The sequence below is a fragment of the Lemur catta genome, chromosome 1, assembly GCF_020740605.2.
Source record: "Lemur catta isolate mLemCat1 chromosome 1, mLemCat1.pri, whole genome shotgun sequence".
Lineage (NCBI taxonomy): Eukaryota > Metazoa > Chordata > Mammalia > Primates > Lemuridae > Lemur > Lemur catta.
Window position 1 is genome coordinate 400,708 of NC_059128.1, and position 15,895 is coordinate 416,602.

Genomic DNA, 15,895 nt, shown 5'->3' on the forward strand with positions numbered 1-15,895 from the left:
ACTACGCCGTCTTTCTGAGACCCTCAGACAGTGGGAGTCCTGTCCCCAAGCCTGGCTGGCCTCAGCCCCAGGGAGCTCGGATGTCCTGCTTTTGATGTGCATGGAAGCGGTGGGGGTGGAACTCTGTGCGTGGCAGTTCCTGGAAGGCTTCGTGGAGACGTCCTGAGAGGCGTCAGAGTGTAAAGAGGTAAGGTAGGTGCGAGGTGTGTGGTGGGCTGAGAACGTCTGCGGGCCCTCCTGGTGGCCCAGTATTGCATCTCCAAACGCAAATGCACAGCATGAAAGGGGCACAAGGCAGGCCTGGAGCCCGTGCGACCACACCGCACTATGACAAGCTCCCGGGACGGCTAGGACCACATCACAGGGGAGTGTGCAGGGCATGCAGGGGTGACGCCTGGCTCAGCACTGTGACTGTGGAAGCCAGACCCGCAGCCGGAGGGAGGGAACAGCTGGCCTGAGTCCAAGGAGGGGCCCGAAGGACGTGAAGGGAGGCAAGAGATGTGGCCTTCGTTCTGTCTCCAGCATGCCTCGTAGACCAAGCGACCTCTCATCTCAGACTCGTGCACCCCATGAATTCAGGAGAGGGGTTGTCCTACAGAGATCGCAGAAGGACTAGGAAAGCCCGACCTCGGTCTCTTTCTACTTAAAAATACAGGGCTCCGCACCTAAACTTCTCTCCAGGCCCTGGGGGAGATGCCCCTGCTTGGGCTGGGTAAGATAATCGTTCTTTCCTCAGACAAGGCTGAGGTCTCTGGGAAAGACAGAGCTGTGGGCTAGAGGACGATGACATTGCTAGGTCTCCTGTTTTTCCTGGTGAATTAGCCCCCCTGGGTGAGCGTCTCAGACCTTAGACATCACACTGTGGGGACGTCTGTGATTGTATGTGACTGACAGAGACTGATGATCCTCCTTGTCCCCAGGGCTCCTGTTCCAGGCGAAGCTGCAGCAGTTGGGCCCCGGATCGGCGCTCCCTTGCGGACCCTCCCTCACCTGCGCTGTCGGGGGCTACTTCGTTTCCAGCGGCTGCTCACGGAGCTGGAGCTGGCAGCCGCCCCACAGGGCCGGAGTGTTGGGGCACAGCCTCCTGGACATGGCACCTGTTACAGTCCACCGGTTTAGAGCCTCGTCTGCATCTCCAGAGCCGCGTCCAGACCCAGTTCTCCCTGCACCTGAGCTCTGTGACCGCCACGGGCACGGCCGTGTGTCACTGTCTGAGGGGCACAGTGGGTGGACGTCGGTGTGAGCTCGGACACAGACCTCCTGCGGGGAGCTCACTGAGTCGGCTCAGCATCACGTGTCACACGTCCACAGGGACTCTTTTCCCTGCTTTTGGCTTCAACTTCTCACATTCTCACTTCAGGCAGCAATGGAGGAAATGACTTTCTTTGCTTGCAGGCGAGATGTGTCCGTTCAGTAGGGCCCTTCCCTGCGTCGAGTTCCTGCCTGGCCTGTTTTCCTTCGCAATAGATGGTCGTCTGAGGATTGCCATCGTGCCTTGATAGCAAATGGCCTCCCCAAATCCCAGCTCACCCCAGGCACTCACTGTCCCTGCATGGCAGACACACACGGGCCCCACAGAGTCGTGTCGCCCGTGACCTCTGCCCCACAAGGGCCTCTGTCCTCCCTGCATTTCACCCCCAGCTTCCCATCCCAGGAGCAGAGCTTGATGTTCATGAGCTGCTCCCTTCTGTCTCCATCATCCTCCCCGGAGACGCGGCGTCCGAAGGCTGGGAGCAGCTGCCAGCTCTCCCAGGGAAGGGGGCAGGAAGACAAGCCTGCCGGGCTGTGCCCTGGGCAGAGAGTCTCTGCGCAGCCCTGGGGACTCTGCCCCAGGGTGTGTCTCTCAGCTCTGGGGAACCACATCGGTAGCAAGAACCGGCTGGATGAATCCTGATCCCTGGGTGGTGTGTTCTTTCTCCCGAAGGTCCCACAGAAGCCCTCCCCAGCATGGTGCTGTTTCCTCGTCTAGACGCATGCATCTGTCTCCACCGCGTAAGCTCTGGCGATCTGGAGCCCTTTTCTCTTCCTCCTCACTCCCTCACCAAGTGCCAGTCACAGGGGGGAAGGCCAACAAGGATTTGCCCATCAGTGGACCCAATCCCAATTCATCCTCTAATGCCACCTCCTGTGTCCATCCACCCACGTACCAGCCAGGGCTGTTTGCACGCGAGTGGCCTGAAGCTGGACTCGGCCACCCTGTGCAGCCCACATGTGTGCACGCATGAGTCGAGGCCACACAGGCTCTGTGCAGGACGTGCCGTGTCGTGAGAGGACACAACCGGCTGCTGGCCCCGGGAGACCACTAACTACTCACTCGCTTCATGCGAGATGCTGGAAGGTCCCCAGTAGCTGCGTCACGAGCACGTGCATCGCTGGTGTCAAACAGTGGTCACGGAGTGGCCTGGGCATGTCGGGCACGTCCCCCAAGTGCTGATGTCCTGTGACAAGAGCTGAGATAGACAGTGAAGTCGATTTGATCTGAGGCTGTGAAACAGACTTAAACCGGGACTGAGAGAGCACTCTAGAGCGGAAACTATGTCTAGAAATTTTTTTACGTATAGCAGAAGCGAGTGAGCTAATTGTACTACCTCAGAAACTGAACAGAGAAAAGAAAGTGCGTATTTAAATTGAGTAATCATAGTCGAATATTTAAAAATAACTTCTACTCTTTAAGGTATTCAGTCACATTCTCTAAAACTGCTGGTTAACTTGATTTTTTCCCTGAAAAGGATAATAAATAAAAATGCACATGTCAAATCAAGCCGCTATTCTCCAATTTTTGTAATTAATGCGGACATTGTCAGTGTTGCAAGATGTTTTTATCTTTGGTGATAGAAGGAAAGTGAGTGAGATGCCAAAGCTTTCAGCTTCCACGGTTCAGGGGGACCAGTAGGGGACACTGGGACCCTCCAAAGTCACTAACCAGCACGTCTCCTGGGTGATTGTCTTAGCAGTTGGCACTGAAAACCATTTAAAAAAAAAAAACAAAAATCCCATCTTCCCTCCAGGTGAAACTCATCCCTCTCCCTTGACAACTGCTACCTGGTCTTCCCCGCCCTGTTCTCTTTTTAATGTGCTCTAACATTGGGCTGCACGAATTCCGCTCTTGCTGGCAGAGATAGCATTTTGCTCTGTCAAATCCAGGCAGCCCTCTTCATGCCTCATTGCCTACAAGCTCTGCATAGACTTGGTCCTCAGCGGCCACTTTTACTTTCTCGGGACAATAACTTCTGTGTTTGTTTTTCTGCCAGCTCTACTGGACATCTCCATCTCGCGCTCTGATGTTCACTCCACATCCCTCTCAGGAATTATTTTATGTATCCGTGCCAGGATATTCTAGGTCCATGCACATTTCAAATGCCCGTCACATGCACAAGCCTTTAAAATGTCACAGCACCTCATGACGCCAGTTGCCCCAGGAGCCAGTCGACGCGGCTCTCGGTGCTGTGCCGGCTGCATCCTGCCGGGCTTCTCCCAGCCTCGACGGGGACTCAGACAGCGGCTGCCGCCCAGCAGGGCCCACCGAGTGCCGGAGCTGAGTGACAAGTCTCCATCCCACGAGAACATCCGGTGTCATCTTGGTAGCCGGTTGATTGTCTCAGAGAATACCTACCCTTGAAGGGGAGAAATTTGTCTGAACCAGAATTTACCGATTTTCTAACGTCAATTTGCTTCCATGACTTCGGTGCTTCTGCCGTAACTACCTTCCACGATGCCGACTGTCTGAATCTCAGTAGGACAAACGGTATCTCAGATCAAGGAGTCTGGTTGCTGTGGAGGGATAGGAGGTGTTGCCATGGAAACATGAGGATTGGGTCCCGGGGTTCTTGTAGCTCTCAGATTTCCCCCAATCCAGACAATGGCAATAGAAGAATGGAAGGGCCCATTCAAGTCTCTGCAAATGGGCTTTCGTAGGCTTGACCCCCAGGTGGTGAGGCATCAGAGGCCCTGGTTCCAGGGGAAGGACGCTTCCTTCCTCAACAGCAGGCAGCGCAGATCCGTCAACTAAACTGCCGGTGGCAGCCAGGTGACCAAGAAAATGGCCACCCCTTGTCCAGGCAAGCAGCACTTCACAATCCCAGCCCTGAAGTGCTGGTCGCACGTTAGGAACATGCCAGGTCAGGGAGGGAGGCCATGGTGACAGCCGTGTGCAGCGCTGGACACTGGGGTCCAGCCCGCCCCTCTCTCAGGGTGACGCCGTGCGCTCTGGGGCTGGCAGCTGGCTCACGCCCTTGGTGGAGCACGAACGGAATGCGGGTCTGTGTGGCTCCACCTGGCGGCACGGTGACCGGGAGGTGAGGACACACTGCGGGCATTTCTCGTGGCCTCCCCGCACGTCTCCTGGTCTCAACACAGATCTTAGCAGCAGCTGTTTTTTGAGAGTTCTGTGCGAATCTGATTCTCCTCAGCTGAGTGATCCTCACGGCACAAGTGATGCCCAACCTTCTCTTCCGTCGTGGGGACTCGGAGGCTCACGGGCCAGTATGACCGTGATGTGCAGGCAGACACATACAGTAGGTCAGGGCATGTTCTCTTTGTGGGAGGCTGAGTTTGCAAACCTCACTGAGCGTGTCACATCTTGTTGTGGAGTTGGCTCAGTGGAGCAGTTGGGTACAGTTGTGAGAACCGTAGGCCCAGATTTGGAGACTGAACATTTTTGGTAGGTATGTGTTCTTAGAAACATGACACAACTCCTCTGTGTTTCTGCTCGCAGTTCCTAAAATGTTATTCTTGACACAAATCTCCCCCAGGACAATCACATCTGATCTGGGCCCCGCCCCTTCCTCAGCTGTCCCACCAAGAGCTTGCTATATAGCAGGGGACATGCAAATGGGGCCCTCCCTCTGCTGATGAAAACCAGCCCAGCCCTCACCCTGCAGCTCTGGGACAGGAGCCCCAGCCCCGGCATTCCCAGGTGTCCCCATTCGGTGATCAGCACTGAACACAGACACTCACCATGGAGTCTGGGCTCCGCTGGCTTTTCCTGGTTGCTCTGTTACAAGGTAATTCATGGAGAACTAGAGATATTGGGTGTGGGAGTGGATGTGAGTGAGAGAAACAGGGGTGTGTGTGGCAGTTTGTGACCAGGATGTGTCTGTGTTTGCAGGTGTCCAGTGTGAGGTGCAGCTGGTGGAGTCTGGGGGAGGCTTGGTCCAGCCTGGGGGGTCCCTGAGACTCTCCTGTGCAGCCTCCGGATTCACCTTCAGCAGCTACTGGATGCACTGTTTAGAACTGTCCTCCTGGCCAGGCGCGATGGCTCACGCCTGTAATCCTAGCCCTCTGGGAGGCCGAGGCGGGTGGATCGCTCGAGGTCAGGAGTTCGAGGCCAGCCTGAGCGAGACCCCGTCTCTACTAAAAATAGAAATAAAAACTATCTGGACACCTAAAAATATATATAGAAAAAATTAGCCGGGCATGGTGGCGCATGCCTGTAGTCCCAGCTACTCGGGAGGCTGAGGCAGGAGGATCGCTTAAGCCCAGGAGTTTGAGGTTGCTGTGAGCGAGGCTGATGCCACGGCACTCACTCTAGCCCGGGCAACAAAGTGACACTCTGTCTCAAAAAAAAAAAAAAAAAAAAAAAAGAACTGTCCTCCTGCCTCCCCCGGCCATTCCTGGACGCTGGGCAAGCACCGTTTGGGCAGATCGGAACCTGCGCCAGGTTTCTCAGCCCGAGGGGGGCTGGAGCAGGATGGCTGTTCCCAGGGTGCTGGTGAGGACGCTGCGGCCACCCTGAGCAGGTGTAAACTCCCAGGCGTGGGAGGGCAGGAGTGCACGGGAGAGGTTCGCTGGGACATAGGGGGGAGCGAGGGGCAGCCTTGGGGGCTCTACGATTGTACCAGGAAGCGAGGAAATAGGCTGAGAGAGGCACAGCGGTGGACCAGCAGCATCTGAAATGTGGCCTGGACGGGGTTTAGGAGAAGGGTCAGAGACGGGACAGCAGGATGCGTTTGGAGAAGGGGTGGGAGGTCTCTAGGCGGCATGCATACAAGAAGTACAGTGTTCACTGTGCGTGTGTTTAGAAAAATGCTGACATCAGTATTACCATAGACTAAGTCGTTTTCTGTGCAGGGTGTGGGGAGTGTCGTTTCTTAGCTCTGTGGGCTTTGTCTTTTAAACTTTTAAAGACGTGCCTTCATTGCAATGGAAAAAACAGACATCATTTAAAATTTTAATGTAAAAATAGTTTATGTGCTGATGCAATTATTTTCTTAAATTGCACTTTATTTTATGAAATAATATTTATTTGATTTATTTGGATACCCGGGGCATCTGCCTGCTCTTGGGAAAGCCTGGCTTCTGTCATTCGCTGCAACGGACTCAGTTTACCTACATTCTCACGTCATTGAAGCGGGGTGTGAGGAAGGGAGGGAGGAAGTGACATTCACCGAGCTCCCGCTCAATGCCGGAGGCCTTGCTGGGCGTTTTTATTTTGCCTATTTATTTTTCTGATTGAAGTTCCCTGGATGCAGGGTTCAACCCCACAGCCTCAGTTTCCCACCAGGAGGATGTGGGCTCCAGGCAGCACAGCTCGTGCTCAGCGGGGTGTCTGGACCCACGTCCCTCTCACCCCAAAGCCCACAGCCACCCCAGTGAGGAAGAGGCAGCTTTGGCCGGGAGCGGCCCCGGATTGCCCTAAAGCCACTGTGGGTTCAGAGAAGGACAGATCACCTGGAGAACGAGGAAAACCTCATTGCTCAGGAGCACACTTTGGAGAAATGCCACGAATGTGCCCTTAACGGAGCTGGTGGCAACTTCGATTGATTCCGGGACCAGTGACCTCAGGTCAGGACCCAGTGGCTGACTCAGGTCACCTCTCCTGGTCAGGGGCTCAGGCTCAGTTTGGGCTGCTAAGGGCCCATAAAAAGATGTAGAAGACACCAACACCTGGTTTTGAAGATTTATTTCAGAGTGAGCGTCGGTGACCTGAAAAGAGAACCTGTGACAGAAGCCAGCGCTTCCCGTTCTCCCATGATGTGAGAGGACCCCTGAGTCTCCTGCAGACTGCAAGCAACGTGCACTTGAGCTTGGCCGTCTCTTCTACCGATGCCTTTCCCTAGATGTTCCAACTGTGTTCCCTACATTTTTACGGGGGTGCGGCTGGTGACTATTGTCCTGTGGGCCCAGGATACGTCTTATCCTCAGCTTCGGTCGTGTTGATAGTTTGTACATCTGTGACCACCCCAAAGAGCAGTGCCGCTATCAAGGCATAAATACGAGCAAAGACCAGTCTCAAATAGAGCACTGACTGCTGGTTTTGTGTTATTTTCCGCCTTCTCTTTGGAGGGGGTCCGCTGTCTACACTCCCACCGGCACCTGGTGCTAGGCAGAGTGGAGGGTCCCAGCCTTGGTGGCAGTGGCAGTTCCTCTTGTTGTTGCAAACACCTCGGCGATTGCACTTGTCAGGGATACAGTCGTAATTCATCTCTTCCAGAGTCCCGTTGCAAAAGGTGTTGTTACAGACCATTCTGTGAGCACAGGGAGCGCCATTTCTCACCTGTCCAAGATCCCTGACTCCTGTCCCACGGTGGGTGTCCTCCCCATAACACCAGGCTCCATTCAGAAAGGTCTGGTGGAAGGAAGCGTGCTCCTGCAACTGGGGAATACTGGAGACATTCATACACTGCAGCCTTCCACACATTATGTCTCTGCGGGAACACCTTACAAAATATCGGCTCGTCCCTTGTTTGTAGCAATGTCCGAATCGGTTGCCTCTTTGATTTATGGAATAGCAGGCTGGATAACCATCGAAAGCATTTGCGCCAAAGAGTTCCTTGCAGTGAAAATTGCGGTCAGTGCAATTTCCACTAAAGCAATAGCCTTCTTCGGTACATGGGGTTCCATCTTGCAGGTGCGTATTTGGGGGACATCTTTGGGATTGTCCCACACAGTACTCTGGAAGGTCACATATACCTCTGATAGGTCTACAGAGTGTCCCTGCAGGGGAGTAGGTGCAGTTTGTGCAGCACTGTCCTCTATCGCAAATGCTCTCAGACGAGTACTGACAGTCACTTTCACAACATTTGTTGTTGTAACACTGCTGGAAGGAGCCACAATCACATTGCTCTTGATCCTCCACTATGTAGTTTCCACAGCGAATGTTCGTCAAGCTTTGGTTATAATACACCAAATCCTCAAATAGGCATTCACCTGCTTTTCCATTACGTACATTTAGTAAATTGACAATGGAGCAATTACTGAACGTATCTGTAATCTCGGGGTGGTAGAACATAACACAGGTGGTCCTCCTCTGACATCGGCACTGGGGCCCATCATAATAAAACCCCATAGATCTTCCCAATTGTTGGGCTGCGACGACAGATACCAAAACATAGTGTCTGCTTCGGACACCAAGCATAATTATGCCTATTCCACGGCATAGGGCGTAGGGAGATGGAGAAACATCCAGTTCATATGGTCCCTGAGCAAACACTAGGTAGCCTATACTGGGCCGAAAGGCTGCAAATAGAACACGTGAATAGAAACGATAAAAAGGACTCCCTGGAACTCTGTAATCATTTACTGGGGTTGGATCCCGTTGATCAAATACAAGCAGGGCAGACACATAGACCGACATATCGATAGTTTGAAGTATTGCATTTGTTATAGCACACAGACGGACTAAATATACAGTACAAGCTGACATATTGCCTTGTGAACGGTACAGCTCATTGGTAGCCATGAAAACGCCTTTGACAACCCCTCCATGCATTGCAAAGAGCTTGCTGGAGACCCGGGGGGCTGCAGTGAGGTTTGCCTCAGAAAGCAGTGAGTCCGCCTCCTCCTCGTGTTTTGGTCTTTGCCTAGGCCTTGTTGTGTTGGTCTCAGCCACTATCTGGGAAACGACATGTTCGAAGCTGCGGGAGTCCTTGAGGGGCTTGATCTCATAGGCAAGGTCATCCAGCTTCATGACTCCGTCCAGGCCCCCATAGCACGTGTCAACAGCGACCATGGACAGAGGAATCCCCTCCAGGTAGCCGAGGTAGTGACAGTCTGCAGGGATGTAGGGGTAGTCCATCTGCAAGGCTCCTTGGTCATCCTGGGTCGTCACCAGCAGATGTCTGGGCATAAGTTTCTTGGGCCGCAGATGGATGACGTGCCTCTGGCCCCCAAACCGCAGGCTGTAGGTGAGCCAGCCGGGCACCTGGAAGCCTTTGCCACGGTGCGTCTCCTTCCGAGGAATCACCACCTCGGAGGACACATAGCGCCAGGAGGGACGGCCCTGAGAGCCCTGGACCGAAGCCAGGAGTGCCCAGAGCCCAAGCAGCACCAGGGGGGCCCTGAGGCCACCTGTCCCCCTGCCGGCCTCACGCCCCAGCTCGGAGGTATCCATCCAGAGAGAGTGGTGAGAAGGAGTGTCCTCGGGGAAGCCAGGGCTGAACCGGCTGCTGGGGCCACCTCCCCCCGGGGAGACTGACAGGGAACAAAGGGCTGCTCAGGCCCCAGCCTCCCACCCTGGGTGGTTACCTGGACGACCGGGGACAGTAACAGTCACAGGGCGTGGCAGTGGGGGGGCCTGGACATCAAGTCAGCTGGGTGACGTGGGAGGAGGACAGGGTCCTCTCTGTGAGGACTCACCTGGAAGGGAGGGGAGGCGGAGGGAGCAGGTGCGTCTCCACTCACCGTTTAAACCACTGTGATCGTGGTGTATTTCAAAGGCTGTATCATGTTTAACTTTGTCTCCTAGGGTCCCAAGAGCCCACATTCCTTCCCCTTTTGAAATCTGCCTTCTTATGAAAATTTCTTCTCGTGCTAATTTGCACCTGTAAGACTGTGATGGTTAGAAACTCTTCTGCTTCCTTCAGTGTTTGCGCGGGGGTGGGTAGAAGGAGAATATTCGCCCTGGGAAGCTCTGCAGGTGGTTGCTTTTACCTTTGGTTCTGTGTAGCACAAGGTTCTTGTTATGTCTGACCACAATTTAATTCTTTCACCCTAAATACCATTGGCGTTTTGTGTGATAGTTTAACTCTTTTTATTTAGAAACTTATACAACATGATGTGACTATTTTTCACCCATTCAGTGTTCACTTACTGTTACATAGATAGGTTCCATTTGCTACTCATTTCTTTCCTTATCTTTCACCTTCTACCTGGGATCATTTTACGTTGACTGGGCATTACCTCCGACTATACCCTGTGGTGCGTTTTCTATCAACATTTCTCCATTTAAAATTCATTCCTCAGAATGAGACCATTTCTAAGGACCAGCTGCCCGGGGCCAGGACCACACACCAGCACTGATTTCGTCTCAGAATTCAGAGCGCTCAGTCCGCTGAGTCTCCAACCAACACCCGCCGAGAGAAGCCTTAAGTCCGTGTCTAAACCCGTGTGAAGAGAACCAAGATGCTCCTGATGCTTCTAGTGCTTCCCACTCTTGGTAATCAGTTAATCTGGTTTTTGCTCACGTTTTTCTGATGTACCTTAGGGGAGTTCTCACCCATATCTCACCTTACATTTCAGCTTTTTCAGGAATTTCTTGACATCGTAATTTGATACTTTCAGTTGTGGAGAAAATAAACCTCAGCCATCATGTCTGCCCCATTTTCTCCCTTCTCTCCCTCCCCCATTCCCGTGACTGTTAATTCTGCTCCTGGTACCCTCAGTGCCCGCTGTATTCTACAGTCGACCTGCTGCCTTCATTCCCCACGCTTCGTTTCGGACACATGTTTGTGTGGTGCGCCAGGTGCAGCTGTGCAGAGGTGTGGCCCGGCAGGATGTCCAGCAGTGAGTGGGATCGTGCCTGGCAGGGCCGGTCACACACTGCCCATCCCTGAGCAGCTGCAGGGGTGCTGACGCCTCGGCCTCTAGTTCCGGTCAGAGATCGGGGGACCCTCTCTAAGCACACAGCCCCTGTGCAGGCTCACTCTCTGCCCCCGACAACGTGCAGCACCCCAGCCGTGTCACAGTCCTCAGGGCCCTGTCCCAGCAGTCCTGGCAAGGAGCTCCAGCCGGGTCTGCACATCCTGCCCGGGACAGAACCCGCTGGCCGCACTCAGCAGGGCCTCAGGGCTGTGTTTTCCTTCTGGCCATTTTCTGGGGTAACTTAAGTGCAGCCTGAGACACAGGGATGACGCACGGGTGTAGCCGGACACCATGGGGCCGTCTCTGGACCTCTGCAAGTGTCCAGCGGGGGCAGCTGGAGGGTTCCAGAACTGCCGGGAAAGAGCCTGGAGGGCTGCTCTGCTCCTCCGGGACGTCCAAGCGTGACTTCCACACACGGGAGCCCTGGGTCCCTGCGGCCCGGCAAGGGCAGTATGCAAAGGTGAGGGGTGAGATGTGCGTTAAGGGGAAAGAAACGCAGACTCCGTGAAGTACTGTACAGAGGTGTGTTCTCAGCTGATACGTGCACCCGTGGCCTGGACAGCCACGCCCGAGAAGCACTGAGTAAATGGCCTTGAGGAGGTCAGGTTACGGTCTGGTTTTGTACACTTTCGAGAGACAACAATTGCAGGTCACATCATAAATCAATACGTGAAAGGTGTCCATTGGTTTGGTCCAAGAAGGTGGGGCACTTTGAAGCTGGGGTTTACAGGTTGTAGGTGGGTTTAAAGACTCTTTGACTTGTAATTGGTTAAAGACACGGAGCTTTGTCTAGAGGCCTGGAATGTTTTAAGATAAGGAGCTGTTAACCAGAGACAAGCCTGCATTTGTTGTGTGAATTGAGAACCTGCCCACTGGTCTTGCCTCCCCTTAGGCCTGTCAGCGGGTTACGGAGCATGTCTCGAGGAAGGGAGGGGGCACGATAAGGCAGGTGTGACCTCCCTCCTCACAGCAGGCAATTTAGTTGTAGGGTATCCCCTTGGCCAAGAGGGAGTCCATTCAGCCACCTGGTCAGGGGTGAGCCTTAATATTTTATTTTAGTTCACAATTGATTTGGTCCAAGAAGGAGGGACACTTTGATGCTGGGGTTTACAGGTTATAGGTGGGTGTAAAGATTCTTCGCTTTGTAACTGGGTAAAGAAATAAAGCTTTGTGTGAGGGCTTGGAACGTTTTCAGGTAAGATGAGGAAGGCTGCTAATGAGAGACGAGCCACCATATACTGACTCAAGTGATTTGCTGAGCAAATTGCTGGTCTGCAGGTGATCTGACCTCTGCTCTGCAAGGCCTTAGGTCCCGCTAATAATTTAATATCCTGATGTCTGAGGGGCGTCCAGCTTCCCTTCTCTTCATGGCCAGGAACTCAGGTTTACGGCTTCTCTGGGTCTTCTTGGCCAAGAGAGCTGAGCTCAGGGGGCAGGGAGCTGGGCTGGGGCTCAGGACTGTGTTTCAGTTCACATGTGCCACACGTTCTCTGTGACAGGCACAGCTGCAGCGCCAGAGAAAACACTAAGACGCAGTTCTGCCTGCAGCTGAGCTCTGTGACCTGCAAGGTCACGTGCTTGTGTCACTATGTGAGACACAGTGCGGGGACTGCCGGGGAGCCCCAACTCCCTGAGGGAACTCGTGGGACGGCCAGGGGGCGCTCAGGCCCCAGGATAGCAGTGTCCACTTTCCGGCCTCAGGGCAGCTGGGGAGGGATGGAGGTTTCCTGTCACCGTCACCAGCGGGTACCCCGCTAATCTCTTCTAAAGCACATGGATAGGTGACATACAGACAGGTGTCTGTGATATACGCATTGATGCTACACGTCTATTAAAATAACGTGATCACATCTTAAAGCCCGTCATCTGACCTGTGTGCGTCGCCACCTCACGTGGCCATCGCGGCCTCGTTCAAGGCCTTGGAAGTCACGGTCTTTGACGTGCGAACTCTCTTCTGCCTCCCTCCCTCCCTCTGCCCCTCTCCCACCCAGAGTCGCACACAGAGGCCTCTAACTACACTTTCTTGATGTGTTGAAGAAAATCTGTCTTTCTGAAGCTTGTTCAGTGTGGCCGGATCCTGCTGCTGTTGTGAGATTAGGAGCAGCAGCGTTGCTGAAATCACGCGGAAAGTGAGAACAGACCGAGCATCGGTCAGGAGCTTGGTTGGCAAGCAAACCACGGCAAATCCATTCATGGGTACCCGCCCCTCATTGCAGTCGACAGATGTTTGGCACACGGAACAGCATGGTTAGAGGCTTAATTATTCACGATGACAAAAATAAGACGGAAAAAAGAAATACCATATTTTATACTTTTATGAGTTCTATAAAATGGAAATGAACACAAATCACCGTGAAGAGGATCAGTTGTTGACTGTGGACATGGTGGGAGAAGGGGATGTGTAGAAAGGAGGAATTACAGGAGAACAAGAGGAAATTTTGTGGGTCACTGGCTTATTTTCCATCTTGATAATGGTGATGCTTGTGTCAGTATTTGTCAAGTTGGACCCTTTATGTGAACATTGCAATATGTGAATTCCAACTCATTAAAACTGTCACAGATAAATGTATCATTAGATAGGCAGGAGTTAGAGAGAGATGGATAAACACAGAAAAGCCAAGAGTCTTCAATGCGCACCTGCGTGAACCTAGTTCTCTACATATTTATGGGGAAACACTGGATTGCACCAAAATAACATCGTGATTTCTTTACAGGAAGGAGTTTTCTGAAACTGTCCTCGGCATATCCTGGTGTGTGCTGAAGTCAGTTCAGGGAGAGTTGGGTCCAGTGACAGAGCACAGCCCAGACACCAGGGTGCCCCGCACCAGACACAGTGCGTGGCCTCGCTGTGCTCCGGGTCCCCTTTCCCACCTGTACATGCAGTAAACACTGACATCTACACCACATGCTCCATGCGCGTAAGCAAACGTTAAACAAGATGACCTGTGCTAAGTGATTGTCACAGCACAAGCACAGAGTAATAAAATTAAGCCACATTTCCCCAAATGGTCTCTTTGTCCCCAACCACCGCAGGACACTCACTTTTGATCTGGGCCCTGTCCTCTCCTCAGGCATCCAACCCAGGGCTTGCTATATAGCAGGGGACATGCAAATAGGGCCCTCCCTCTGCTGAATGAAAACCAGCCCAGCCCTCACCCTGCAGCTCTGGGACAGGAGCCCCAGCCCCGGCATTCCCAGGTGTCCCCATTCAGTGATCAGCACTGAACACAGACACTCACCATGGAGTCAGGGCTGCGCTGGGTTTTCCTTGTTGCTCTGCTACAAGGTAATTTATGGAAAACTAGAGATATTGGGTGTGTGAGTGGATGTGAGTGAGAGAAACAGGGGTGTGTGTGGCAGTTTGTGACCAGGATGTGTCTGTGTTTGCAGGTGTCCAGTGTGAGGTGCAGCTGGTGGAGTCTGGGGGAGGCTTGGTCCAGCCTGGGGGGTCCCTGAGACTCTCCTGTGCAGCCTCCGGATTCACCTTCAGCAGCTATGACATGAACTGGGTCCGCCAGGCTCCAGGGAAGGGGCTGGAGTGGGTCTCATACATTAGTAGTAGTGGTGGTAGCACAAGCTACGCAGACGCCGTGAAGGGCCGATTCACCATCTCCAGAGACAACGGCAAGAACACGCTGTCTCTGCAAATGAACAGTCTGAGAGCCGAGGACACGGCCCTGTACTACTGTGCGAGAGACACAGTGAGGGGACATCAGTGTGAGCCCAGACACAAACCTCCTGCGGGGACGCGCGGGGCCGCCAGGGGGCGCCCAAGACACAGGAGCAGAGTCAGCCCAGGGCAGGTGCAGGTGGAGGGTGAGGGCTGGTTTCCTCTCGGGGTCGGGGCTTCCTCTCCAGAAAGCGGTTTCCTCTGGGGAACTTCTCTGAATTCACGATTCTGTGTTTCCCTCTGCAGTCTCTGAGTTAGATATGTTTGTGGTAATGAGAGAAAATATTGTCACCTGCTCAAAATGCAGACAGTGGCTTCCAGGCACTTTCTCTTTTCCCCAAATGGACATTAATTATCAACACTTCTCAATGAGTCCGAAAATCAGTAAAAGATTCTTTCCTGGACAGCACGATGCAGCACAGCACACAGAGGGAAACGTCCCTTCCAGCCGGCAAGCAGGATAAAGCGCCTTCGGGACGTCAGGGGCAGACGGAGTCAGCGTCCTAAGCAAGAGCAGGAGGACCCCGTAGGGCTCCGTGTCCCAGCACCAGGCTCCCAACATGGATTCTATCTGACAGGATTCGAGGGCAGAGGGACCCACCGACATGCAGTGCAGATGTTGGCTCTGATGGTGTTAGACACCTGCACACACAGGCAGGCACAGACACACACACACACACACACACACACACACACACACTGAGTGGACACGGGAAGGGTTAGTCTCTCCACTACTGAGGTGTCTGCAGAGCAGGGCAGGCCCCTCAACACAGTCCCAAGTGCCTTCGTAGGGCAGGAAGGGAGACCGGCTCAGGTTTCCACAACAGTTCCCTGGTGGGGCAGGGAGGGTCTGGTGGGGTCTGGGCCTGTGACAGCCATCTGGTGAGAAAGCACCTGTGATTCCTCCCTGGGATTCCCATGAGTGGGGCAAACAGGGAAGACGAAGGATGGGCCTTCAGATGTCAGTGGACAGATACCAGCTAGGAGAAACTGACTTCTTATTCCACTCAGCAACTATTAAATATTTTTAATTTTTTTTTTGAAAAGCAGGCAAAGGTCAATATGGGTGGAATACAATGAGGTCTGCCAAAAAATAGAAGACATTTCATTAGTATGAACAAATCATAGTACTAATGAGGATGAGCAGGAGGAGGAGTTAGACAGGGTCTTGGTCCAATGTCATGGGGGGAAGCTTTTCACTGTCCAAGCTCATCAGCTTATCCTGAAGGCCGTGGGTCAGCTATGGGCTTCAAAGTACCAGAAGGTTCACAGGTTCTACAGGGATGCTCAGTTTGACATTCTCTACCACAGCAGCCTTCCAAGTGTCTAGAATTCTGAACTGATGCTGTGGTTGTGAAATATGAACCTGAGTGTTTCCTCCCCGGAATTGCATTGCTGTGTTTCCCTTAAAGTCCTTAAGAGTAT

At 53.2% G+C, this 15,895-nt stretch overlaps 1 gene segment (V, D, J or C); it reads left to right on the forward strand.

Annotated features, from left to right (window-relative positions):
- The first annotated feature begins 13,961 nt into the window (after nucleotides 1-13,961).
- LOC123643334 lies at nucleotides 13,962-14,728 on the forward strand. The segment is given in 3 exon segments: nucleotides 13,962-14,086; nucleotides 14,191-14,540; nucleotides 14,717-14,728. Coding segments are annotated over 3 exon segments (408 nt in total).
- Nucleotides 14,729-15,895: the final 1,167 nt, after the last annotated feature.